The sequence below is a fragment of the Ranitomeya variabilis genome, chromosome 4, assembly GCF_051348905.1.
Source record: "Ranitomeya variabilis isolate aRanVar5 chromosome 4, aRanVar5.hap1, whole genome shotgun sequence".
NCBI classification, from domain to species: domain Eukaryota; kingdom Metazoa; phylum Chordata; class Amphibia; order Anura; family Dendrobatidae; genus Ranitomeya; species Ranitomeya variabilis.
In genome coordinates, this window is record NC_135235.1 from 572,082,980 (window position 1) to 572,107,400 (window position 24,421).

General features: G+C 47.1%; 1 protein-coding gene across 2 annotated transcripts in view; it reads right to left on the reverse strand.

Annotated features, from left to right (window-relative positions):
• TAF4 (TATA-box binding protein associated factor 4) overlaps positions 1-23,464 on the reverse strand; it is a 71,242-nt gene extending 47,778 nt beyond the window's left edge. For both annotated transcript variants that reach the window (XM_077252853.1, XM_077252852.1), the window contains exons 1-2: positions 22,753-23,464; positions 21,085-22,014 (exon numbers count right to left, since the gene is read on the reverse strand). In XM_077252853.1, coding sequence (XP_077108968.1) covers positions 21,085-22,014; positions 22,753-23,029 — 1,207 coding nt within the window. In that variant the 5' untranslated portion in view covers positions 23,030-23,464. The remainder of the gene's footprint in view (positions 1-21,084; positions 22,015-22,752) is intronic.
• Between the last annotated feature and the right edge of the window lie 957 nt (positions 23,465-24,421).

Below are 24,421 nucleotides of genomic sequence, written 5' to 3' on the forward strand. Positions count from 1 at the left end.
AGGTCCTGATTTGGAAAATCCACAGTGCAAAACAGCACTGCTGATTTTCCGACTGTTTCTTCTGCGGATTCCTCTGCGGGTTTTCAACAGCACTTTCCTATTGGTGCATGTTGAAAACAGGAGCGGAATCCGCAGAAAGAATAGACATGGTGCTTCTTTTTTTCTGCAGGCAAATCCGCGCGGATTTGCCTGGGAAAAAAAGGATAGTGGGCACAGCGGATTTTGTTTTCCATAGGGTAGCATTGTACTGTACCCTGCATGGAAAACGGCTGCGGATCCGCAGCTGAAAATCTGCTGCGGATCCGCAGCAAAAAAAAGGATCGTGTGAACAAGCCCTAAAGCATAAAGACTCGTGTCGCGTGCTCCTTGCCCAGGTAACTGGCCACGCTGGGAATACAGGTTTACACAGGGCTGCGTAGTCAGAGTCAGTGTCCATGTCCATTTTGGTGGAGTCCACATAAAATGGACTGACTCAGACTCCTAAAATATATAATAAATTGGGTACAGTAGTATAATGCAGGATGTGCTGAAAATGTTTTCAAAATAATTTAGGAAAGTTATGAAATGTCCTATATATGTCTGTTCTGCTCCTGATCTAAGTATCTCGGCTTTTAGTGGAGATGAATCTGTGCTGCACTTTATGCACATGCTCAGTAGTGACCAGTGCTGTGGAAATGAATTTGTGCTGTACTTTATGTACATGCTCAGTAGTGACCGGTGCTGTGGAGATGAATTTGTGCTGCATTTTATGTCCATGCTCAGTAGTGACCGGTGCTGTGGAGATGAATTTGTGCTGCACTTTATGCACATGCTCAGTAGTGTCTGATGCTGTGGAGATGAATCTGTGCTGCACTTTATGTCCATGCTCAGTAGTGACCAGTGCTGTGGAGATGAATCTGTGCTGCACTTTATGTCCATGCTCAGTAGTGACCAGTGCTGTGGAGTCAGGGAAATTGAGGAGTTGACAGTTTGGCTTACCAACTCCACAGCCCTGGTTTTACAGCACCAACAAAGTGGATGGGATTTATAGAAATCTCATGTCCACTGTCAAATTTCTCTTTTGGGTATGCGGAGTTCTCTTTGGAAATCTCATATAGATTTCCATTAGATGCGGATAATCGGCAGGTAAAAAACACAGGTTTTTTTAGAGGGTGTCCATGGTGTAAACACATCAGAAATGCATATAATCTGCATCTAAGAATGTAAACTACAAGGAAGTTTCAAATATAAAGTATCTTTATTTAAAGCTTGGCACACCAAACAAGCAAAAAACGCACGCAAAAATGCAGGTAACCCAATTTACATAATAGGTGCAGAAATTCTGCAACATCAAAAACTCACCAAATACTGATAGTGGGAATGCAGCCCAAGAAGATTTTTAATAACGTGTAAACTAAAAAGTTTCTGGTCTTTAACAAACAATGTAATTTTACTAATTTATTAACTTTAGACAACCCTTGTACAACACAACATGAAGCCCCCCGAAAAAAGAACCCATTTTTTAAATACCATTTCTATATCTAATATTTCAGCCACTGAAGAAAAAAAAAAAGTAGGGCTACGTTCACATTTGCGTTGTTGGACGCAGCGTCGTCGACGGATACCGACGCATACCGGTATGCGTTGTCAAGCGTTTTGTGACGCATGCCTCATTTGGGCGCAAAAGTCAGACCGCAACCGACGCTACATAAGGGTACGTTCACACAGGACTTTTTTGCTGCTTTTTTTTGCTGCTTTTTTTATGCTAATTTAGGTGCGTTTTTTTGGTGCGTTTTTGGTGAGTTTTTTGGGTACGTTCACACAGGACTTTTTTGCTGCAGATTTTTGCTGCAGATATTTGCTGCTTTTTTTATGCCAATTTTCAGCTGCTAGGACACCTCACAATGGCTCTTCACACCTCACAATGGCTCTTCACACCTTACTACCAGGAACTCCCTCACAATAGATCACAATCAGGACACCTCACAATGGCTCTTCACACCTGACAATGGCTCACAATGGATCTTCACACCTCACTACCAGAAACTCCCTCACAATAGATCACAATCAGGACACCTCACAATGGCTCTTCACACCTCAGAATGGCTCACAATGGATCTTCACACCTCACTACCAGGAACTCCCTCACAATAGATCACAATCAGGACACCTTACAATGGCTCTTCACACCTCACAATGGCTCTTCACACCTTACTACCAGGAACTCCCTCACAATAGATCACAATCAGGACACCTCACAATGGCTCTTCACACCTCAGAATGGCTCACAATGGATCTTCACACCTCACTACCAGGAACTCCCTCACAATAGATCACAATCAGGACACCTCACAATGGCTCTTCACACCTCAGAATGGCTCACAATGGATCTTCACACCTCACTACCAGAAACTCCCTCACAATAGATCACAATCAGGACACCTTACAATGGCTCTTCACACCTCACAATGGCTCTTCACACCTTACTACCAGGAACTCCCTCACAATAGATCACAATCAGGACACCTCACAATGGCTCTTCACACCTCAGAATGGCTCACAATGGATCTTCACACCTCACTACCAGGAACTCCCTCACAATAGATCACAATCAGGACACCTCACAATGGCTCTTCACACCTCACAATGGCTCTTCACACCTTACTACCAGGAACTCCCTCACAATAGATCACAATCAGGACACCTCACAATGGCTCTTCACACCTCAGAATGGCTCACAATGGATCTTCACACCTCACTACCAGAAACTCCCTCACAATAGATCACAATCAGGACACCTTACAATGGCTCTTCACACCTCACAATGGCTCTTCACACCTTACTACCAGGAACTCCCTCACAATAGATCACAATCAGGACACCTCACAATGGCTCTTCACACCTCAGAATGGCTCACAATGGATCTTCACACCTCACTACCAGGAACTCCCTCACAATAGATCACAATCAGGACACCTCACAATGGCTCTTCACACCTCACAATGGCTCTTCACACCTTACTACCAGGAACTCCCTCACAATAGATCACAATCAGGACACCTCACAATGGCTCTTCACACCTCAGAATGGCTCACAATGGATCTTCACACCTCACTACCAGGAACTCCCTCACAATAGATCACAATCAGGACACCTCACAATGGCTCTTCACACCTCAGAATGGCTCACAATGGATCTTCACACCTCACTACCAGAAACTCCCTCACAATAGATCACAATCAGGACACCTTACAATGGCTCTTCACAGCTCACAATGGCTCTTCACACCTCACAATGGCTCACAATGGCTCTTCACACCTCACACCACACCCCTAAGCTCTTGGCTGTGAGATCCCTTCCTGCTGGCCATGATTTTCTGCACAAAAAATGCAGCAAATAATGCTACATGCGTTTTTTCAGCGTTTTTTTCATCACCCATTCAAGTCAATGGGTGAAAAAACGCTGCAAAAACGCTGCAAAAACGCTGAAAGAAGTGACATGCCCTATGTCCAAAAAACGCAGCAAAGCAGAAAATACTGATCAAATAAAAAACCAACGTGTGTGCATGAGATTTCTGAAATCTCATAGGCTTTACTGGTACTGTAAAAAGCAGCTGAAAATTAGCATAAAAAAACAGCAAAAAAAAGCAGCAAAAAAGTCCTGTGGGAACGTACCCTAATGCAGTTTTTTGAGCGTCAAATTTGATGTAAACGTCGGACGCATGCATCACAAAACGCTGCGTTGTGCATGCGTTTTGCATTGCGTCGCCAACGCTGCGCCCAACAACGCAAATGTGAAAGTAGCCTAAATTGGGGTGAGTGGGGCCAAGTTCACACAGTGTAACATACATCATGTGCCGTTTTAGCTGCAGATTTTTGGAGTATGTTTAATTCTGTGTCTGAAATCAGTGACGAATATTAACACTCGGAGGGGATTTGGATGCCCACCTATAAAACCATACATTTGTGGCCCCACACACGTACACTCCAGCTTGTGATGCCTCAAGTTGTTTGGAAAGATCTGGCAACACGATATAGGGTAGACAGCAAAGGATGGCATTTCACAAAGAGTTTTTCATAAAAATCCAATAACGATCCATTTCCTATGCAAAACAGGCAAGAAGACAGCCGTGAAATCTACTCGGTGTCCCTCGTTCATCCTGAGGTTTCCATGTCTCACCACCTGTTATTTGTATGCGGCCATCACGCTACGCTGGTAACTGCATACAGAATAGACTGATAGGATGATTAATGGCTGTGCGTGAAAAATAATAGCTCATTGTCGAAATATGAATCGTTAGTGCAACAATGCAACAGAGAACAGCAAAAGTTACACAAGTTCCAAAATATCCATAGCCATAGGTGGTATTCGGCGAACCTGCCCCAGAGAGTTATGTGACTGGGGCCCGTCCACCTTCAGCAGATATCTGGCCGAGCGCTACTTTGGCTATGCACTCCCAGATTGGCTGAGCAGGCATATGTCCTCACTGATGAGAGGGGGAATAAATAGACATCAGAAACACTCCTTGAGGCTTCAAGATAAAGGACAGACATGCAGAAATGTTGCAAGCCCGATCCATCAAAAAAGAAATTTGGCAAGTCCCATAAATGGAATTTGCACAGAACAATTAAGTAGACTGCTATGAATACTGACTATGAGAAGATAGAAGCTAAATTATGTCATAGTTATTGAGGTTGAAGGAAGACTTTAAGTCCATCTAGTTCAACCCATAGCCTAACCTAACATGCCCTAACATGTTGATCCAGAGGAAGGCAAAAAAAACCCATGTGGCAAAGAGTAACTCCACCATGGGGAAAAAAATTCCTTCCCGACTCCACATACGGCAATCAGACTAGTTCCCTGGATCAACGCCTTATCAAGGAATCTAGTGTATATACCCTGTAATATTATACTTTTCCAGAAAGGTATCCAGTCCCCTCTTAAATTTAATTAATGAATCACTCATTACAACATCATACGGCAGAGAGTTCCATAGTCTCACTGCTCTTACAGTAAAGAATCCGCGTCTGTTATTATGCTTAAACATTCTTTCTTCCAGACGTAGAGGATGCCCCCTTGTCCCTGTCTCAGGTCTATGATTAAAAAGATCATCAGAAATGTCTTTGTACTGTCCCCTCATATATTTATACATTAAAATAAGATCACCCCTTAGTCTTCGTTCATAACCATTATATACTAGGCATATTGGGGTGTGCATGAGCCCATGAACTATCAGGGACTGTTAGCAGTCTTCTGTACTTTTTCAACTGGTTAATCCTGGTGTTAGGAATTTTGGGGCCCACCAGAGATTACTACGGCTAGTCTTCATTGAGAGGGGCACCATTTGATTTGTCCTCTGCGGACAGGTAAGAAATCTGATAGGGTCATATTAAGACCCCCTCATTGACAGGCATATACAATATGGTTACATATTTATAGCTGCAGCCCCTAGGAGTACTTGCTGATGGAATACCTGGACTGCTTTAAAGCAGTTTTCCTTTTTAATGCATATCTAATAAAGAATACGTTTATTAGCCTATTTACCTGTGAATATCAATGTGGCAAGTCCTGCCAAAATCTGTGGCGGTTGGCACAAATTGCACTCGTACATATCGGGCAACACTGTCGCTATTTAAAGAGGTATATGTCAGCACAAAATGACTGTTCAAACCTAGCACACTCGCTCGGTGCACCCTTGGTGTAGCCAAACAGTTCAGTGCACCCTCCCACCTACAATACTTGTTTACCCCCTATCTTCTTTAATTGACAGCTCTGGAAAACGTGTAGGTGGGAAAGAGTATTTAAATGATCAATCCTTTAAAAGCACCCTTCACATGTCCGTGTTTCAAATACGTATGGTGTCATTTTCCACATGAGCTGGAGACACTTACAAACACACCCATTATAATCTATGGGACTACGCAGTTTTCACAAGGACTGTGTGACCCACACGTAGACATGCTAATTTTTTTCCAGCAGCACAGATGACAATATGTACCACACACTGGTGACATGTGTGAGACTTTCGCCACGCACTGGAATAGAAATTACAGATGTTTAGGTGTTAGGCTACTTTCACACTTGAGTTTCTTTGAATCCGTCACAATCCATCGTTTTTTTTGCAGGATCCTGCATTTTCCCATAGACTTGTATTAGTGACGGATTGTGACGAATGGCCATCCGTCGCGTCCGTCGTGCACTGGATCCGTCGGGAAATAGCAGTCCGTCGTGTAAAGAAAACGTTTATAGGAACGTTTTTTCTGCACGTCGGAAAATCGGTCAGCGACGCATCCTGCACTGTCCGTCGTTGGCTATAATGGAAGCCTATGGACAGGATCGTGTTGCTTACGGTAAATGTTTTAACCAAATAATAAAATGAAAAAAAAAAATAAAAAATCATGTGGGGTTCCCCCATTTTTGATAAGCAGCAGAGGTAAGGCAGACAGCTGTGGACTTATACTATCAGCCTGGCAAGGGCCCAAAAACCAGAATGCTGTAGATAAGCCCCTGATGCTGGTGGGCTTCGCTCATCTTCGATTTTGGGGGTGACAGGTTCCCTTTAAGTTACCTATTAAAACGGTATTAACCACTGAGGACTCTCAAATGTTAATATTTTTCAGGGAAGGATGGTGAAATCTTTATGGATAGGTGAGAAATGTCTGCTTTGCGGGAAGAGCAGTCAGGATAGTGGTGCTGCCGCACAAATATATGAACAGTCAAAATGTTATCAATGGAGGAAAGTAGAGTCTATCACACAGTCTAAGGCTGCAATCAAAATGCAGAGATTTTTTTTTTATATATACAAATAAAGAAAAGAAAAAAAAAAAAGATCTAATTTTTATCGGGGGTTTTGATCTGGTTTTCACAATCAGTCATTTATTAGTGATGTTCTCCTAAAAAAATAAATAAATTGCAAAACTTCTCCTACCCATCAGGCTCTGTGCACGCGTTGCATTTTTTCCCTATAAAAACGCATACATATGCATCCCATCATTTAGAATGCATTCCGCAATTTTCGTGCATATGTTGCATTTTTTTCCGCGAAAAGAAGCATTGCGGTAAAAAACGCAGCATGCTCATAAGTTTTGCGGATTTTTCGCGTTTTTCCCGCTATTTCATGCATTGGGAACCTCCGGAAAAAAAACTTGCAAAAAACGCGTCAAACGCGAGAAAAACGCATGCGGATTTCTTGCAGAAAATGTCCAGTTTTGTTCAGGAAATTTTTGCAAGAAATCCAGACGTGTGCACATAGCCTTACAGTGTTAAAATCTGACAGCATGCGGATAACTAATGTATACTGTCAGTGATTTATCATGGATCCATAGACTTCTATGGAAGATATATATCTTGGTACCGTGTTAGCCAGTCATTTTTCTAGACTTCTATGGGTAATTTTGAGCAGTGACTTTGATCAAACGGATATGTCTCTGTGACTTTTTCCCCAGACATGATCTGCAAACACAATGAAAAACAATAAAACACAACACCGGCATGTGAACAGCCCCATAGATTATAGAGGGTAGGCGCTGTGTGAAAAACAGAGCGAACAAGTATGTGAAAAATGAAGGCGTCAATCATGAGGGTAATATACAACTTGTCAAGAACAAGACCTACAACTACAATCACACGTGCAAGGCCAATGTTCAGGATTCTTTACACCCCATCTTGAGTTTCTATTAATTACTTTCAGAGTATCAGTGTGGAGTAATGATCACATTTAGCCCCACATGGGTAATCTGGGTGGTTATGCCAACCCACAGCAGATATCTACAGCAGGGCCGCTACGTCATCAGAGGCCGCTACGTCATCAGAGGTCATTGCACGCAAGGCATTACTGGGAACGCTAGCTGCCGGGAGCATCGCAAGCATCGGTAACGCTGCGCGGGACGCCGGAAGGTAAGAATATTGCAATTTTTTTATTTTTTTTTAACCTGGGTTGTGTTGAGTATGCGTTTTCGCAGCGGAAAACCGCTGCGAAGACGCATACACAACAGGTGCACATAGTCTCGACGGGTCCGTCAGAAAAACGGGCCCAGTACACACGTTTTTTTACAATCTGCACAGGATCCGTCATTTCAACATTTTGACGGATCCTGTGCAGATTGTAAAAAAAGGAAGTGTGAAAAAGGCCTAAGGGTACCGTTACACTATGCGATTTACCAACGATCACGACCAGAAATACGACCTGGCCGTGATCGTTGGTAAGTCGTTGTGTGGTCGCTGGGGAGCTGTCACACAGACAGCTCTCCAGCGACCAACGATGCCGAAGTCCCCGGGTAACCAGGGTAAACATCGGGTTACTAAGCGCAGGGCCGCGCTTAGTAACCCGATGTTTACCCTGGTTACCATCGTAATGTAAAAAAAAAAAAAAACAGTACATACTCACATTCCGGTGTCACATCCCTCGCCTTCAGCTTCCCGCACTGACTGTGTAAGTGCCGGCCGTAAAGTAAAAGCAGAGCGCAGCGGTGACGTCACCGCTGTGCTGTGCTTTACGGCCGGCACTTACACAGTCAGTGCGGGAAGCTGAAGGCGAGGGACGTGACAAACGATCTGCTACGACGTACGATTCTCAGCGGGGTCCCTGATCGCTGCTGCGTGTCAGACACAGCGATATCGTATGGATATTGCTGGAACGTCACGGATCGTGCCGTCGTAGCGACCAAAGTGCCACTGTGAGACGGTACCCTTAGCCGTACTGTGTCCAAACCTTTCCTTGAGGCCAATATCAGTGAACAGGCAACATGGACAGCACAGGATGATAACTGGACAGTGGATTCCTCACCATATAGCCATTATACTATGTGTATTTTGCCATACACCCCATATACACGTGAACAAAGTGGCTTCTATTCCACAGTTCTTCTATCAAATGACCTTTTTCTCCACTTTATCTTTACTTCTTTTGGTGTGAAAGACCTTACCCTATCCTGGATCTCCTCATACCTCACCAACAGCACATTTAGCGATTCCTACTCCCATACTACCTCTTCATCTCACCCCATCTCTATTGGTGTCCCCCAAGGCTCTGTCCTAGGACCCTTACTCTTCTCAATCTATACACTTGGCCTGGGACAACTCATAAGGTCCTATGGCTTCCAGTACCATCTATATGCCGATGACTTCTCTGGCCCAGATGTCATCTCTCTGTTCTCCAGAATCCTAGAGTCCTAGAGTGTCTATCACCATATCCTCCTTCTCCACTCGCTTCCTCAAACTCAAAGTGGACAAATCAACTAATTATCTTTCCTCCATCTCGCACACCTTCCCTACCTGATCTATCTATCACAATAAATTAAATCCCACTTTCCCCTGTCCCCGAAATCCGCTGCCTCGGACTCTGCCCTGTCCTTCAAACTGCAGATCCAAGCTCTCGCCACCTCCTGTCGCCTCCAGCTCAAAAATATTTCCAGAATCTGCCTTTTTTCAACCCTCATGCTACCAAAATGCTTGTGCATGCCCTAATCATCTCCCGCCTCAACTACTACAACATCCTCCTCTGTGGCCTACCTTCTAAAGGTACCTTCACACTAAACGATATCGCTAGCGATCCGTGACGTTGCAGCGTCACGGCTAGCGATATCGTTGAGTTTGACAGGCAGCAGCGATCAGGATCCTGCTGTGATATCGCTGGTCGTTGTTAAAGTTCAGAACTTTATTTGGTCGTCAGATCGCCGTGTATCGTTGTGTTTGACAGCAAAAGAAACGTTGCCAGCGATGTTTTACAATGGTAACCAGGGTAAATATCGGGTTACTAAGCGCAGGGTCGCGCTTAGTAACCCGATGTTTACCCTGGTTACCAGTGTAAAATGTTAAAAAACAAACAGTACATACTCACCTTCGCGTCCCTCGCCGTCCGCTCCCTGCACTGACTGCTGTGCTGTTAGGGCCGGCGCTCAGTCAGTGCAGGGAAGCGGACGCCGGGAGACGCGAAGGTGAGTATGTACTGTTTGTTTTTTAACATTTTACACTGGTAACCAGGGTAAACATCGGGTTACTAAGCGCGGCCCTGCGCTTAGCAACCCGATGTTTACCCTGGTTACCCGGGGACCTCGGCATCGTTGGTTGCTGGAGAGCTGTCTGTGTGACAGCTCTCCAGCGACCAAACAGCGACGCTGCAGCGATCGGCATCGTTGTCTGTATCGCTGCAGCGTCGCTTAGTGTGAAGCTACCTTAACACTCTCGCACCCCTCCAGTCCGTCCTTAAATCTGCTGCCCGACTAATTAATATCTCTCCTCGCTACATTCCTGCTTCCCCTCTTTGCAAATCCCTTCACTGCCTACCAATTTCCCAGCATATCCAGTTTAAACTACTAACACTGACCTACAAAGCCATCCATAACCTTTCTCCTCCATATATTTCCGTACTAATCTCTCAATATCATCCCTCACGTAATCTCCAGTCCTCCCAAGACCTCCTTCTCTCCTCCATGCTTATTCACTCCTCACCCAACCATCTCCAAGACCTCCCGAATATCCCCCATCCTCGGGTATTCTGTGCCCCAACAGGCCTGGTTATCCACCACATTTGGATCCTTCAAAAGAGACCTGAAAACCCATCTTATAAATAAATAATAATAATAATACTTGTTCCAAAACTACTTGACTATTGACACAATTTCCTCTGTCGTCTACAGCCAGTACAAGTAATAATAAAGGATGATCACAGCACTAATAGACCTGCACATTGCCCATTTTAAGGAACAATTCAATAAGGTCACATGAAGACCATTCCATTCCATTTTTATTTTGAAGCGCCATCAATTGCAGGGCAGTGTACAAATGAAAAAAGGTGCAACTGGTACAGGAGGAGACTGACGACCCACCACATGAGGGAAGGGAGACAGCATGTGAAAGTACAAAGAAAAGAAGAAAAAAAAAAGGAGTGGTACTTGGTGTGTTATCGTAGGGGCTCAATCCCAAGGGAGGGAACTACATTTTTGCTCACCTGATTTAGTTGCATTTAGGGTGCAAAATGGAAGACCTCATTTCGGTAAATCACTTCTGCTGCCAATTCCCAAAACTTCTCAGCAGCAAGTGAAGAACATTAAGGTAGCGAGGAGAGATGAAGGACTCCATTGGTGTACGGGTCCTCAATAGAGTGGCGAAAGAGGATCATCCGGTGACTTGTAACACCTCGGCTTGGTCTTCCTTACGCTTTTTTTTTTATTTATTAAAAAACTGTTCCATTAGACGCCATGTTTACTCTTCATTCCACATAGCAGCAACCTTCACACTACTGAGGTCCTGTACACCGTTGCCGCAGTCCTCCAGCTTTCCTCACTACCTCGTACGTAAGCGTAGCATCAGCTCACATGGCCGGATAGCGGCAGCATTTTTTGAACAGATGGGTTTTCAAGTTGATTTAGAAGGCTTCAAAAGGTGGAGAAAAATCTGGTAAGATGGGGGAATAAATTTCCAAAATATGAAGGATGCATGGAGGAATTTGGAAGACAAGTTTATATGGAGCAGAACTTCCCCCGCCCAACTGTGGAGTTGACGTCCACTGGAGGTGCAACGGCTGGCTTGCCAGTTGCCACACTGAAACAAGTCGTCTCCAGCAAAACAATTGTTCAGATTCTTTTTACCTAATGAAAGATGCCCACTATACTAGATGGTGGCCCGATTCTAACGCATCGGGTATTCTAGAATATGCATGTCCACGTAGTATATTGCCCAGCCACGAAGTATATTGCCCAGCCATGTAGTACATTGCCCAGCCACGTAGTATATTGCACAGCGACGGAGTATATTGCACAGCGACAGAGTATATAGCACAGAGCCACGTAGTATACAGACTTAAAATAAAAAATAAACATATACTCACCTTCCGAAGGCCCCTTGAAGTTCTGGCCCTGTGTGCGGTGCACGCGGCAGCTTCCGGTCCCAGGGTTGGTATGAGCGCAGGACCTGTGATGACGTCTCGGTCACATGACCGTGACGTCATGGCAGCTCCTTGTCGCATACCATCCTTGGCACCGGAACCTGCCGTTTGCATGGAGCGGTCACCGGAGCGTCGCGAGGAGCGGGAAAGGCGGCGGGAGGTGAGTATATAATGATTTTTTTATTTTTTTTTAAATTATTTTTAACATTAGATCTTTTTACTATTGATGTTGCATAGGCAGCATCAATAGTAAAAATTTGGTCACACAGAGTTAATAGCAGAGTTAATGGAGTGCGTTACACCGCGGTCCATTAGTGCTGCCATTAACCCTCTGTGAGCGCTGACTGGAGGGGATAATGGAGCAGGCACTGACTGCGGGGAGGAAGGAGCGGCCATTTTGGCGCCGAACTGTGCCCGACGCTGATTGGTTGTGGCTGTTTTGCCATGACCAATCAGCGAGTTGGATTTCCGTGACAGACAGAGGCCGCGACCAATGAATATCCGAGACAGACAGACGGAAGTACCCCTTAGACAATTATATAGTAGATGGCATTCTTCCCTACTGGCAAGGTTTCAGGGGGAGAATACCTGTAATACATATCCCGCAATCCTCCGGGTGCCCCAATATAAAACTGGAGGCACATGATACCTAGGACTGAGATCTAGGGACGGGATAACTTGCTCTCACTTTTCAATCTCTATTTTGAAGAGAAAACCATCACAAGGCACGGGTGGAAACATTCACAAACGCATCAATTCTGGTCTGTACCTGGAGGAAACAGCACACTAGTGTGGAGCAGAGCAAGAGTAGGCCTTATTCACACAAAGATAGCAGCCATCCTGATTTATTCAAGGTTTTTTCTTTTATACACACACACTGATTGATAGCTGATGGACAGAGTGTAATAATAAAAAAAAAAATCATAGCATGCACTATTATGATCTGTATTCTGGACCAGACGACTATCATAAGTCAATAGGTGCATAACAAAAAACGGATCATATATGGAGTCACCATCCGTAAGTCATGCGCTTTTCACGGATCAATCACAATTTTAAAGATAGGAAACTGTATATGACAATTTTCAAGATGTTAATATGGTTTAAAAAAAAAAAAAAGTCAGTTTTTAATGGAAGGAAAACAGACGGTATGGCATACGATCGTGTGTACCCAGCCTTAGAATAGGTAAAATAGAAGCAGGCAAATCTTTTCAGGCTAATAAAGAGAAGGCAGGAGCGTTTATAAGCAAAAATTGGGGACACTGAAAGCAGTCAAACAAGACAAGTATAATCATAAAACAAACAATTATATAGGAGAACCGAAACAAAAACAAGCTACAAAACTAAAGGTACCTTCACACGAAGCGACGCTGCAGCGATAGCGACAACGATGCCGATCGCTGCAGCGTCGCTGTTTGATCGCTGGAGAGCTGTCACACAGACCGCTCTCCAGCGACCAACGATGCCGAGGTCCCCGGGTAACCAGGGTAAACATCGGGTTGCTAAGCGCAGGGCCGCGCTTAGTAACCCGATGTTTACCCTGGTTACCATCCTAAAAGTAAAAAAACCAAACACTACATACTCACCTGCGCATCCCCCGGCGTCCGCTTCCCTGCACTGTGTGAGCGCCGGCCCTAACAGCAGAGCGGTGACGTCATCGCTGTGCTTTTACTTTCACTTCAGGGCCGGCGCTCAGTCAGAGCAGGAAGCGGACGGCAGGGGACGCGCAGGTGAGTATGTACTGTTTGTTTTTTTTTACTTTTACGCTGGTAACCAGGGTAAACATCGGGTTACTAAGCGCGGCCCTGCGCTTAGTAACCCGATATTTACCCTGGTTACCAGCGTAAAACATCGCTGGTATCGTTGCTTTTGGTGTCAAACCTGACGATAAACGCCGATCTGACGACCAAAGAAAGTTCTGAACTTTAATCAACGACCAGCGATATCACAGCAGGATCCAGATCGCTGCTGCGTGTCAAACACAACGATATCGCTATCCAGGACGCTGCAACGTCACGGATCGTTGTCGTTCTCGTTGTAAAGTCGTTTCGTGTGAAGGTACCTTAAGGTCAGTTTCCCACCTTATGTTGATCTCGGCTCAAAGTACCTTACATAGTTAGGCTGGATTCCCACGTGTGTTACCCGGTCCATACTCTGACAACAACGCACAGACCAGACCAGGACCCAAACTCGATAGTCTCGCATAGGCCTAGGAGGGCGCAGAGTTCGGGTTAGGAGAGCTGCATTCTTATGGCCAATACACACCCGCTGGTAAACCACTGTCGATAAGCTATATAAAAGTTGATTATTGGTTTGATACAGGCCTGATCAGCCTCCTGAGTACAATTCCATAGATTATCATTGTAGCAGCAGCATACAGGACAATGTGCTGCCCAAAAAGGATTTTTATGAGCGCATGGACGATCCAACCACCCAATGAACGAGCGTTTTGCTCGGTCGTCAAGAAATTGCTGCCATAGGTCAATAATGGGCTAGTCTAAATGGTTTTTCATTATAGGAAAATCATATCTAACAACTAAAGCCAATGACCTCAAGTCACCCCCAAAAATATCACAATAAAGGGAGCCTGCTGATATAATCACTAGGGCAGCTGACAGGCTAATGTACGGGAACCTACAGAACGCCCTAATGACACTACAAGGGCACTTACACAACTCTAACACCAGTGAGCAGGAAACTGGCACGCCACATGGGGTAAAGGAGCATGAAGGGGGTAGCATCAGTGCCCCAATACCTAAAGGGCCAGGCCCCATCCGGAGGATAGGAGGCATGAAGTCAAAGCCACAATCTGCCTCCTGCTGAATAGCCACGTACGGTTCAGGCCACTGTACAAAAGATGATTTGTCTACTCAGGTATAAAAAGGAGTATTTGGCCAAAAGCTGCAGTATAATTGTGTTTTATATATCTAAATTTCCATGCCCCAATACATCTTAAAGCAAACCCGTCAATTCTCAGGACTGGAGAGACATTTCAGTATTGTATAGAAGCAGAGAAGCTTTATTGCCATCTGTAATTTACTCGCCATCATAAAAGGATATGTTATAAAACATCTTTCTAACACCTATATAGCTGTTATTGTGGTTTATGGTGAGCAGAAATTATTACACGTTCCCTATAAAGGAGGGGTCTCATCTCAGACATTTAGGGCATCCCCAACCGAGACCCATATATACCTTGGAGATGGGGGCACTGCCATGCACAAACAGAACTGGAGAGGTGGCAGTGCGTGTGCTGTTCACTCCATTCATTTAGACGAGTTATAAAACTTGGGGGTTTAACTTTGGTAACTGGGCCCAGCCCTTGAGAAAGATGAGGGTCCAAAGTTGAGATAAGCCGTAACCCTCCCAGGAATAATCCTTCAGAACGTGCACTCGGTCAGGTATAGACGCAGATGGATGCTTAGCTTTTGAACCAGAAGATACTTAAGGTACCTTCACACTGAACAACTTAACAACGATATCGCTAGCGATCCGTGACGTTGCAGCGTCCTGGATAGCGATATCGTTGTGTTTGACACGCAGCAGCGATCAGGATCCTGCTGTGACATCGTTGGTCGGAGCTAGAAGGCCAGCACCTTATTTCGTCGCTGGATCTCCCGCTGACATCGTTGAATCGGCGTGTGTGACGCGGATTCAGCGATGTCTTCACTGGTAACCAGGGTAAACATCGGGTTACTAAGCGCAGGGCCACGCTTAGTAACCCAATGTTTACCCTGGTTACTAGTGTAAATGTAAAAAAACCAAAACACTACATACTTACATTCCGATGTCTGTCGCGTCCCCCGGCGTCCGCTTCCCTGCACTGTGTCAGCGCCGGCCGGCCGTAAAGCAGAGCACAGCGGTGACGTCACCGCTCTGCTTTAGGGCCGGCGCTTACAGTGCAGGGAAGCAGAACGCCGGGGGACGCGACAGACACCGGAATGTAAGTATGTAGTGTTTGTTTTTTTTTACATTTACACTGGTAACCAGGGTAAACATCGGGTTACTAAGCGCAGGGCCCTGCGCTTAGTAACCCGATGTTTACCCTGGTTACCCGGGGACTTCGGCATCGTTGGTCGCTGGAGAGCTGTCTGTGTGACAGCTCTCCAGCGACCACACAGCGACGCTGCAGCGATCGGCATCGTTGTCTAGATCGCTGCAGCATCGCTAAATGTGACGGTACCTTTAGGGAAGACGGCGATGGTGTTTTTTCCTGAAGAGCCTACTTTGTTGCCTGAAGAACAGTCTTGTGACTTCTTTTAGCGACATCTGGGCTTTCAAAGCCTTAAATGGTTCAAAGAAGTTTAAAAACCTAGGGGTTTATTTGTTTTACTATGGGTTTATAGTTATGAACATGTATATGGATGACATTTATGTTACAAATAAAGCTCACAGCCTTGGTAGCAGTGGGATATTGTGATACATATTACACTTTTTGCTGACCTTTTATACTTTAGACCTTTTATGGCCCCTAAGGCTTTATTCACATCTACACTTGGAATTAGGTTTTTCTAATCTGTTAGGCCGGCTTCAAACGTTTGATATTTCAGGTCCAAGAATGGACTGCAATGTGCGGACGGGCCATGGGTCTCCTGAACCAGGACTCAACAACCCAAGGGGGACTGCCATGTGTCTCCTGAACCAAGACTGAACAACCCAAGGGGTATATATGAGGCTACTGAATTCGGGTAAGAAGACCTGCAGCCGATCCAGACACTGCAGTCCATACTTCGACCACAAACGGTAGACGTGAAACTAGCCATGTAGGAACAGAAAAATTGAAGTCTCTCTTCACGCAGGGGGTAAAACCAGTCACATGGTAGACCCAAAGGATACCCAATGGACCCCACTGACAGTATTAAGGTACATCAAGTTTCAGTCATGGTGTCCATCCTCTTATTGGAGTAATAGGAGTGGAACCGTACTATTTTTTCCAGTAAGGGAAGATCTGGAAAGGAGGCTCCTAACTGAGCTTCTGATGCAGATGTGAACACAGTCCAAGGCTTTAGTGACACGTATTACTGCACTGTGTGTAAATTTGGTGGGAAAATAGAATGAAAAAGCAAGGATCTCCCCCCTCCCATCCTACAGATCCCGTAAAATATTGGGAAGAGTCTTCCTATATTCCCCCAGTCAGGTTCAATATGGCTTTTTAAACCAAATATACTTCACTCAGGCAGAGCTGCAGCATTTTCTATAATTTTATGTGATCTCCCAAGTAAGGTTTTAAAATTAAGAAGCATTTCTTACCCCCTTGGATCACCTGCAAATACCATATATGACGATGTGTCATCCATCAATCACCTGACCACGGCAGCCAATCATACACACGTGATCAATGAGACCAGTAATTGCCAGCAGCAGTCAGAGGACTGATGGAGAGGAGGTCATTACTTCTGGGAATTTTATAAAATTGGAGAAAAATCTAAAAAAATAATCTCCTCCCTGTAACAAACCTACAACTCCTCGACTATTTGCTGGAAGCTATAGCTTCCAAAGAGTACAGCCATCAGCAGGACTCAGGGGCAGTGAGGAATACACACATATTTGGGTTTCGGACAATCTAGGGGACAGATAGCTGACACATCCAGAAATGTGATGCTGATGAGTAGCTTCTTGAGATATCAATTTTTTTTTTATTATTCCCCAGTCACTTGGCTCCTAGAGTGAACTAACTGGCTCCCAAAGTCAACAGTACTTTATATTCTAGCATCCTCCTATACTTCATAGAAGGCACATTAGTCACACAAGTCAGATAATAAAGGTCTACAAATACATACTATATCATGCTATGCGCAGGAGCTGAGCATACAGCTAAATGGCTTCTGTGGGTCATTGTGTTTTCCTGGAAACCAGAGAAAAAGCTATAGGTACTACACATCAATGGTACAGGGACTTGCTACAATTGTGGGATGTGGAGGTAAGTGATCTTACCTGCTCCGCTAGGTGGTACTGAGAGGACAGCGCCCTTCTCTAGAGGCAATCTGCAGGTGCACGGCACCGAAACTAGAGCTTCCCGCAATCATCACAGGCTGATTTGGGCAGGGGGTGGGAGTTGGCATGGTAAGTGCATATCACCACTGTACTACAGGTGTGTGCCAAGGCGGATAGAAAAAAGGGCTGGAAATGAAGTGTCTGTAAAGAAAAGTTTTCGTTCCTCGTCACCCTTCCGAGTGGAGACTGGCAGCCCTTTGCATTTTCTGTTTATCAGCTACAAGACAAGCTTGTCACACTGCGGCACCATGAGGGTATATAGTGGGCGCATCGCGGTAGTATAATGGTCAGTATTAGACTTGGCTGTAATAAGGTACCCACCGAAAAGTACAGGGCTTCTAACGTGCCTCCAATGTCAAACAGATCCCACAACGCTCGCACCATACAAGCGCGCTCATGGAAGGGGATGAGCTTTCTATTTTACCATCAAGGTAGGAAAGGCGTGCAACTGGAAAGCACATCACGCAAGATGGCAGCGGGATGTTTAGTGTAAAGATAGCCGACTATAAATCAGCTTAGTGTGTGAATAGCGCTCTATCTGCAACAGGTTTATAGAAAAAATCCTCCTCCTGACCGAGAAGCTGAAGAAGCAGAGACCTCCACTGCGGTAATACAAGTGCCTTAAGACGTCAGCCACCATGTGTGCTTTGTGGTGACCCATTTATGTCACAGATTAACTACAGTCCTGGTCCAGTTTAGTTAAAGGGAACCTGTCACCCCCAAAATGGAAGATGAGCTAAGCCCACCAGTATCAAGGGCTTATCTACAGCATTCTGGAATGCTGTATATAAGCGCCCGATGTATCCTGAAAGATGAGAAAAAGTGGTTAGATTATACTCACCAGGGGCGGTCCCAGTCTGGTTCTGGTCCGATGGGTGTCGCGGTCCGGTCCGGCACCTCCCATCTTCATCAGATGACATCCTCTTCTTGTCTTCACGCTGCGGCTCCGGCGTTCTTTGTCTGCCCTGTTGATGGCAGAGCAAAGTACTGCAGTGCGCAGGTGCCGGGAGAGGTCAGAGAGGCCTGGTGCCTGCGCACTACAGTACTTTGCTCTGCCCTCAACAGGGAATATAAGTACGCCTGTGCCGGAGCCACAGCGTGAAGACCAGAAGAGGACGTCATCGTATGAAGATGGGAGGCCCCGGACCGGACCGCGACGCCCATCGTACCATGACCGCCCCTGGTGAGTATAATCTAACCTCTTTTTCTCATCTTTCAGGTTACATCGGGGGCTTATCTACAGCATTACAGAATGCTGTAGATAAGCCCCTGATGCTGGTGGGCTTAGCTCACCTTCGATTTTGGGGGTGACAGGTTCACTTTAAGGCCAGTTTTCTCATACGAATTATTTGTGGTGTTCACGGCTATAACACATACCTATTAGATCTATACACATGGCTGCGGTTTAGTTTTTTTTGTAGACTATAGGCCTGCTAAAGAAAAAAAAAAAGTCACCTGACATGTCCAATTTTGATCCATCTAACAGATCCCAATTTCGTATACAAGTCTATGACTCCGTTATAATCCCGGTCAGCACTCGGGAGCCGTCGTTGTACAGTCCGCGATGAACAGCGCCAAATGTAGAGGTTTTTCCATTTGTTTTCCAGTGTGAAAATCACTGATGAAACAGTGATGGTAAAAACGGACATTGATGACATTGTTTCTGGGGTTTTTGTGCATGAGAAAAATGCCCAATGTCTAAATTAAGCCCAAAGGGTTTTTTTTTTTTCATCAAAGTTCATAAACGGTTCTGCAGTTTTCTAATCTACTGCGAGTTAAGATTTAATCACCATTTTCAATGTCTCTGCTTCATGACAGTGAAGTAGAACATTCACATTCAGATGCAGAAGCTAAAAACCTCCAGACTGGATCTCCCTCCCCAGAGTGCGAACAGTCCTCTATGAAACGCACCTTGCGTCTGATAGTTTGCTGCAATGTATCAGCGCAGGTACAATGTAGCAGGGTCTGGAGTCCGGTTGAGGGTGATCACAAAGGATGGTCTACACTGGCTGTAATGCACATAGTATTTGTAATCAGTTTTACACAAGTCCCCGGCTAAGAACTGGTGCAGGGTCGGTGTGCTCACATGTGTGGGTATACGTAACTGTACGCACACTGCGCAGTCCTGCAGGTGCGCTCCTCCAACATTCAAGGGCGATGACCCAATTTTGACAAGTCGGAAATAAAAAAAGTACAGCAACACTAATGCACATGGATACGAATCCAGTTTATATACACACACACACACAACCTCCCGTATAAGACTCAGTCCCTCACCTGCTGTCATTCAGTATCCCAATACAGAAAGCAAGTTTTCTAACTCCTACTTCCTAGAAATCTGAGGAAACAAAACAAACAATCCATCTAAGCTTCTTAAGGCACTTCTGTCCAATCTCAAGTTCACATCTTGCTGTCAGTGAATGTGGACGTATCCTTCTCACAGCCAAGTTCACCACCGTTGTATCCTGTCGGAGTCTCCTTTTTGAGCTAAAGCCATTGGAGTAACCTATCATAACGTAGGAGATCTGTATATAGACGGGATACAATGGTCACAAAATGACAGCTGTGAAATACACGATCGACCTCCGGTCAGTTATCACTCAAATACCAGGGGTCTTTAATATAGTGAGGAGTCCATGCATGAGAATATGACAGTGGTTAGAGTGTAAATAAGACCCCCGATGACCCCGTCTCTTTCTCCGCAGTCAGTACCGCAATACACAAGAGTGACTACTATGAGCGTCCTAGATCACATCCTATGCGGCCATGAATGTAAAAGTACATGAAAACAAATGACATTTGAAAGCTGTAGCTTTATTAGCAGTCTACAGAAACGACATCGTCCGACACTTTCATTCTCAATAAATATCCCAAATCGGCAACTTCACAGACGTGAAGGGTTAACTGAGGTGTACAACAAAAACGGGCCACGGAAGGTTAGAGTCTCTCCTGCCACTTCTGCACAAAACTAGGAAAAGGGGGCAGCCGGGGACATAAGAAGGGGCCAGGGCATACCAGGTGACCCACACACCACTGCTGTTCCCCAGCGGCACAGTAGTGCTCACAGCCCGCATCCCCGCGCCTATGTGCACACGAAGGGAAGAGCTGCTGCCAAGCCGACAGAGTGATTGGTCCCAGACACGGCATCACATGCAGCAGCATCAACACAGGGAGGGAGCGAGGCCCGGGAACACTTCTGCCAGGCAAAACACACGCCGCTTTCTTACCTGGGGGTAGCTGAAAGTTTTGGATGTTGGTTGGATTTGGAGGCTGCGGCACCCGCGGTGCCAACATGGGAGGTGCAATAGTTGCCCTGATGCCACCAGCTGGCGCTGATGTAGGAGTCCTTGGCAAGCTTTGAGGCACAGTGCTGACTGTCGCTTTGCCCATCACCGCAGGAGTGCAAGGTGCAGGAGCTGCCCCTCCAGGGCCAGGATGCCCTGCTTGCATAGTCTGTCCGATAACCATATTTCCAGGGTTAGGCTGGCTCTGCTGAGGAGTCTGAATAATAGTTTTGGGGGACTCCGACTTGATCACCTGGCTAGAGGCCGGGCTGGGCTGGCTGTTAATTTGCAAAGAGACCCCGCCAGGAGCAGGCAAAGGGGAATTGATCACAGTATTGCTTCCATTCTGGGTAGCTGGCACTCCCTGATGCACGAGAGGTCTCACCAGCGCTACAGTAGTGGGTACACCTGCCATGCCCGTGGGCTGCGCAGCTGCCCCAGGAGTCGGTGTTGACGAGGAGGAGGAGATGACAGAAGCTGACACATTAGTCGTTGCAAGATATGAAGTCTGAATCACGGTGTTGGCCCCTGCGTTTACACCACCCTTGGCGACAGGAGCAGGGCCATTGTTTACCAGGTTAACACCTGGCGCAGGATTACTGTTCCCCTGAAATGCGGGGGCATGCCCACCAGGTCCGTGAGAGTTTAATACCACATTATTCCCATTTATGGTCTGCAGGGCTGTAGTCTTTGCGTTCCCTGAGCCGTGGTTGGGCAGAGCAGTCGCTATGGTGCCAAGGACACCAGCTTTGGCTTGACTCAGCGGTCCTGGGGCTTCAGATCCAGCGGACTGGACATCATCCGGCTGCTGGGCCGCAGTCTGTGGTCGGCTGTTGTTGATGACGCTTCCTTGAACTCCAGGAACAGAAGCTCCTACGGGACAGAACAACAGTGTGACACAGTGATCCCAGAGAGGAGGAAGACAGGAGGGCATCAGGCGCCCCTGGCATACTCTACCACCTGGCACGTTTACAGCAAAGGGGCAGATCACTGCATTCTAATATCGCCACCATGATGGTCACTGCATTAACCCCTGTCACACCCTTACCTGACCGAGACAACTTTCGCTGAGCTCTGAGAAGTGCCCACAAACTGGCACTGCGCTTTCCCCTTATGGCCGAACTAATGAAACCAGCAAAACTCGCAGGAAACTGTAACCAGACAGGTAAAAGTTAATGGCTGTCACATGACCGCGACGATCACATGACTGTAGTGGTCACATGACATTTCCGTTACCGTTTATGAGAAGAAACGGAAGGTGGCGCAGTACAAGTGGCGTGAAAGTCGGATCATGTGACCGTTTGCGCCAAAATAACAAGAGGCCGCATCTGCAGACCCCCCGAGCCCACTCAGTACACATGTGGCACCCCCACGCCTGGGGGACCCCTCAGTGACCCCTGATCACCCCCAGGGTGACTTTGTGCAGCTCCGATGACCCCCAGCACTTCCCTGATGACTGCTGGGCCCCCGGGGCAGATAGGCAGAGCCCCCGGGGCCCCCAGCAGGAGCTCACACCCCACCAGTGACAGCAGGCATGTCCTCGTCCCCCTGCGAGCCCCCAGCACATCCAGCGCGCCGCCAGCCCTCCACCACACCGCTCCCCCGGCTCACCAGTCTTGGGCATCCCCGGGGAGATTCCTATCTTCGGCTCTGGCTGGACCCCGGCACTGGCTGCTGCCCCTACCCCAGGGCTGGCAACATGGTTGGCTAGGGCCTGGTTGCGGACCTCGGGGGGACCCGGATGCGGCTGCTGTGAGTGGTGGTGGTGATGGTGGTGGTGGGCTGCGGCTGCCAGTTGGGACTCCAATGAGCCCACCAGTTCACTGACCACTTTGTCGTCCACGTCCGTGTTGAAGAAATCATCCAGTAGATCCGAACCCGCCGCCATCTTTACTCCGCCGCTCAACTCCAGGAGGGCAGCGGCGCTCTGCGCCTGCGCGGCTGGCCAAACACGTCACACCAAACCAACTCCCCCATTGGCCGGCGCCGCCCTATATAAAGCATGGGCAAATGGCTGCGAGCGGTATTTGGTGTTCCAGGAGGGAATGGAGCGGAGCTCCTGGGGTGGCAGCGGTCACATTACACGGCAGCGGGCCTGGCGGACTTAACCGAGCTCGGAGACGGGTTTGGACGCAGGAACGTGGGACTAATAGCGCCTTCAGCGGCGCAGGGGGAGGAGGGGTCGTCTCTTTGTCTGTGCTAATTCAAAATGGCTGCGGGTGAGCGCCCGGCTGAAGGGCGTCACACCTGCCGCCGGCGGGAGGCTACAAGTCCCCCCGACTGTCTGCCCTGTGGACGGGAGACAGAAGCCCGCTCTCTTGTCATACACACCCAGCCTCCGGGGGCGGAGATAGGAGGCGGTGTGTGCAGGACGCGGGCACCGGGGGCGGGCGGGAGGCGCAGCATTTCCGGGGCCGTGAGGAGGAGGAGAGGGCGCGCTGACTGCCCCGTGTGTGGTGGGTCTGTGCGCTCCGTCCCGGGACTCGACTTCTGTCTGCAGCTCTCTAACTTTCCGCTCCTCACCGGGGTCTGCTTGTGGTGACTAGACGCTGGCGTGTTACGGGCAGTTCAGTCCCTGCGCCTTCTGTGCGGAGCCGCGGTCCCGGGGACAGGCTGTAGGTTATCACTTTTGCATATAATAACCTCGTTGTCCACACTTCTGTGGCACGGACTTGTAGCCTCATCCACGGGAGTCCTGATGTAACTTTCCACTTCACACTGGTGGGTAAAGTGTGTGACTGATCCACGCCAAACCCTGTGAGATGTGAAGGTGGCATCTGAGAGCCCACCCAATGCTGTGCCCACGTCTGCGCCATCGTACACTGCACAAAGTCTGACGTTCCGTCACTGCGGTCGGGTGCGCGTGCCTAAGGCTACTTTCACACTAGCGGCGTACGTCGCAATGCATTGTTTTGGTTAAAAAACCGCATCCTGCAAAGTTGCCCGCAGGATGCGTTTTTCTCCATAGGCTTGCATTAGCGACGTATGGCCACATGTCGCATCCGTCATGCGACGGATGCGTCGTGTTTTGGCGGCCGTGACGCACAAAAAAAGTTCAATGTAACTTTTTGTCTGTCGAGTCTGCCATTTTTGACTGCGCATGCGCGGCCGGAACTCTGCCCCCTCCTCCCCGGAGCTCACAATGGGCAGCGGATGCGTTGTAAAACTGCATCCGCTGCCCACGTTGTGCTACGTTTAGCACACTGGCTGACAGTTTGCGACGTCCCCGTACCGACGCAAGTGTGAAAGTAGCCTTATACGGACCCCTTATACGTGAATG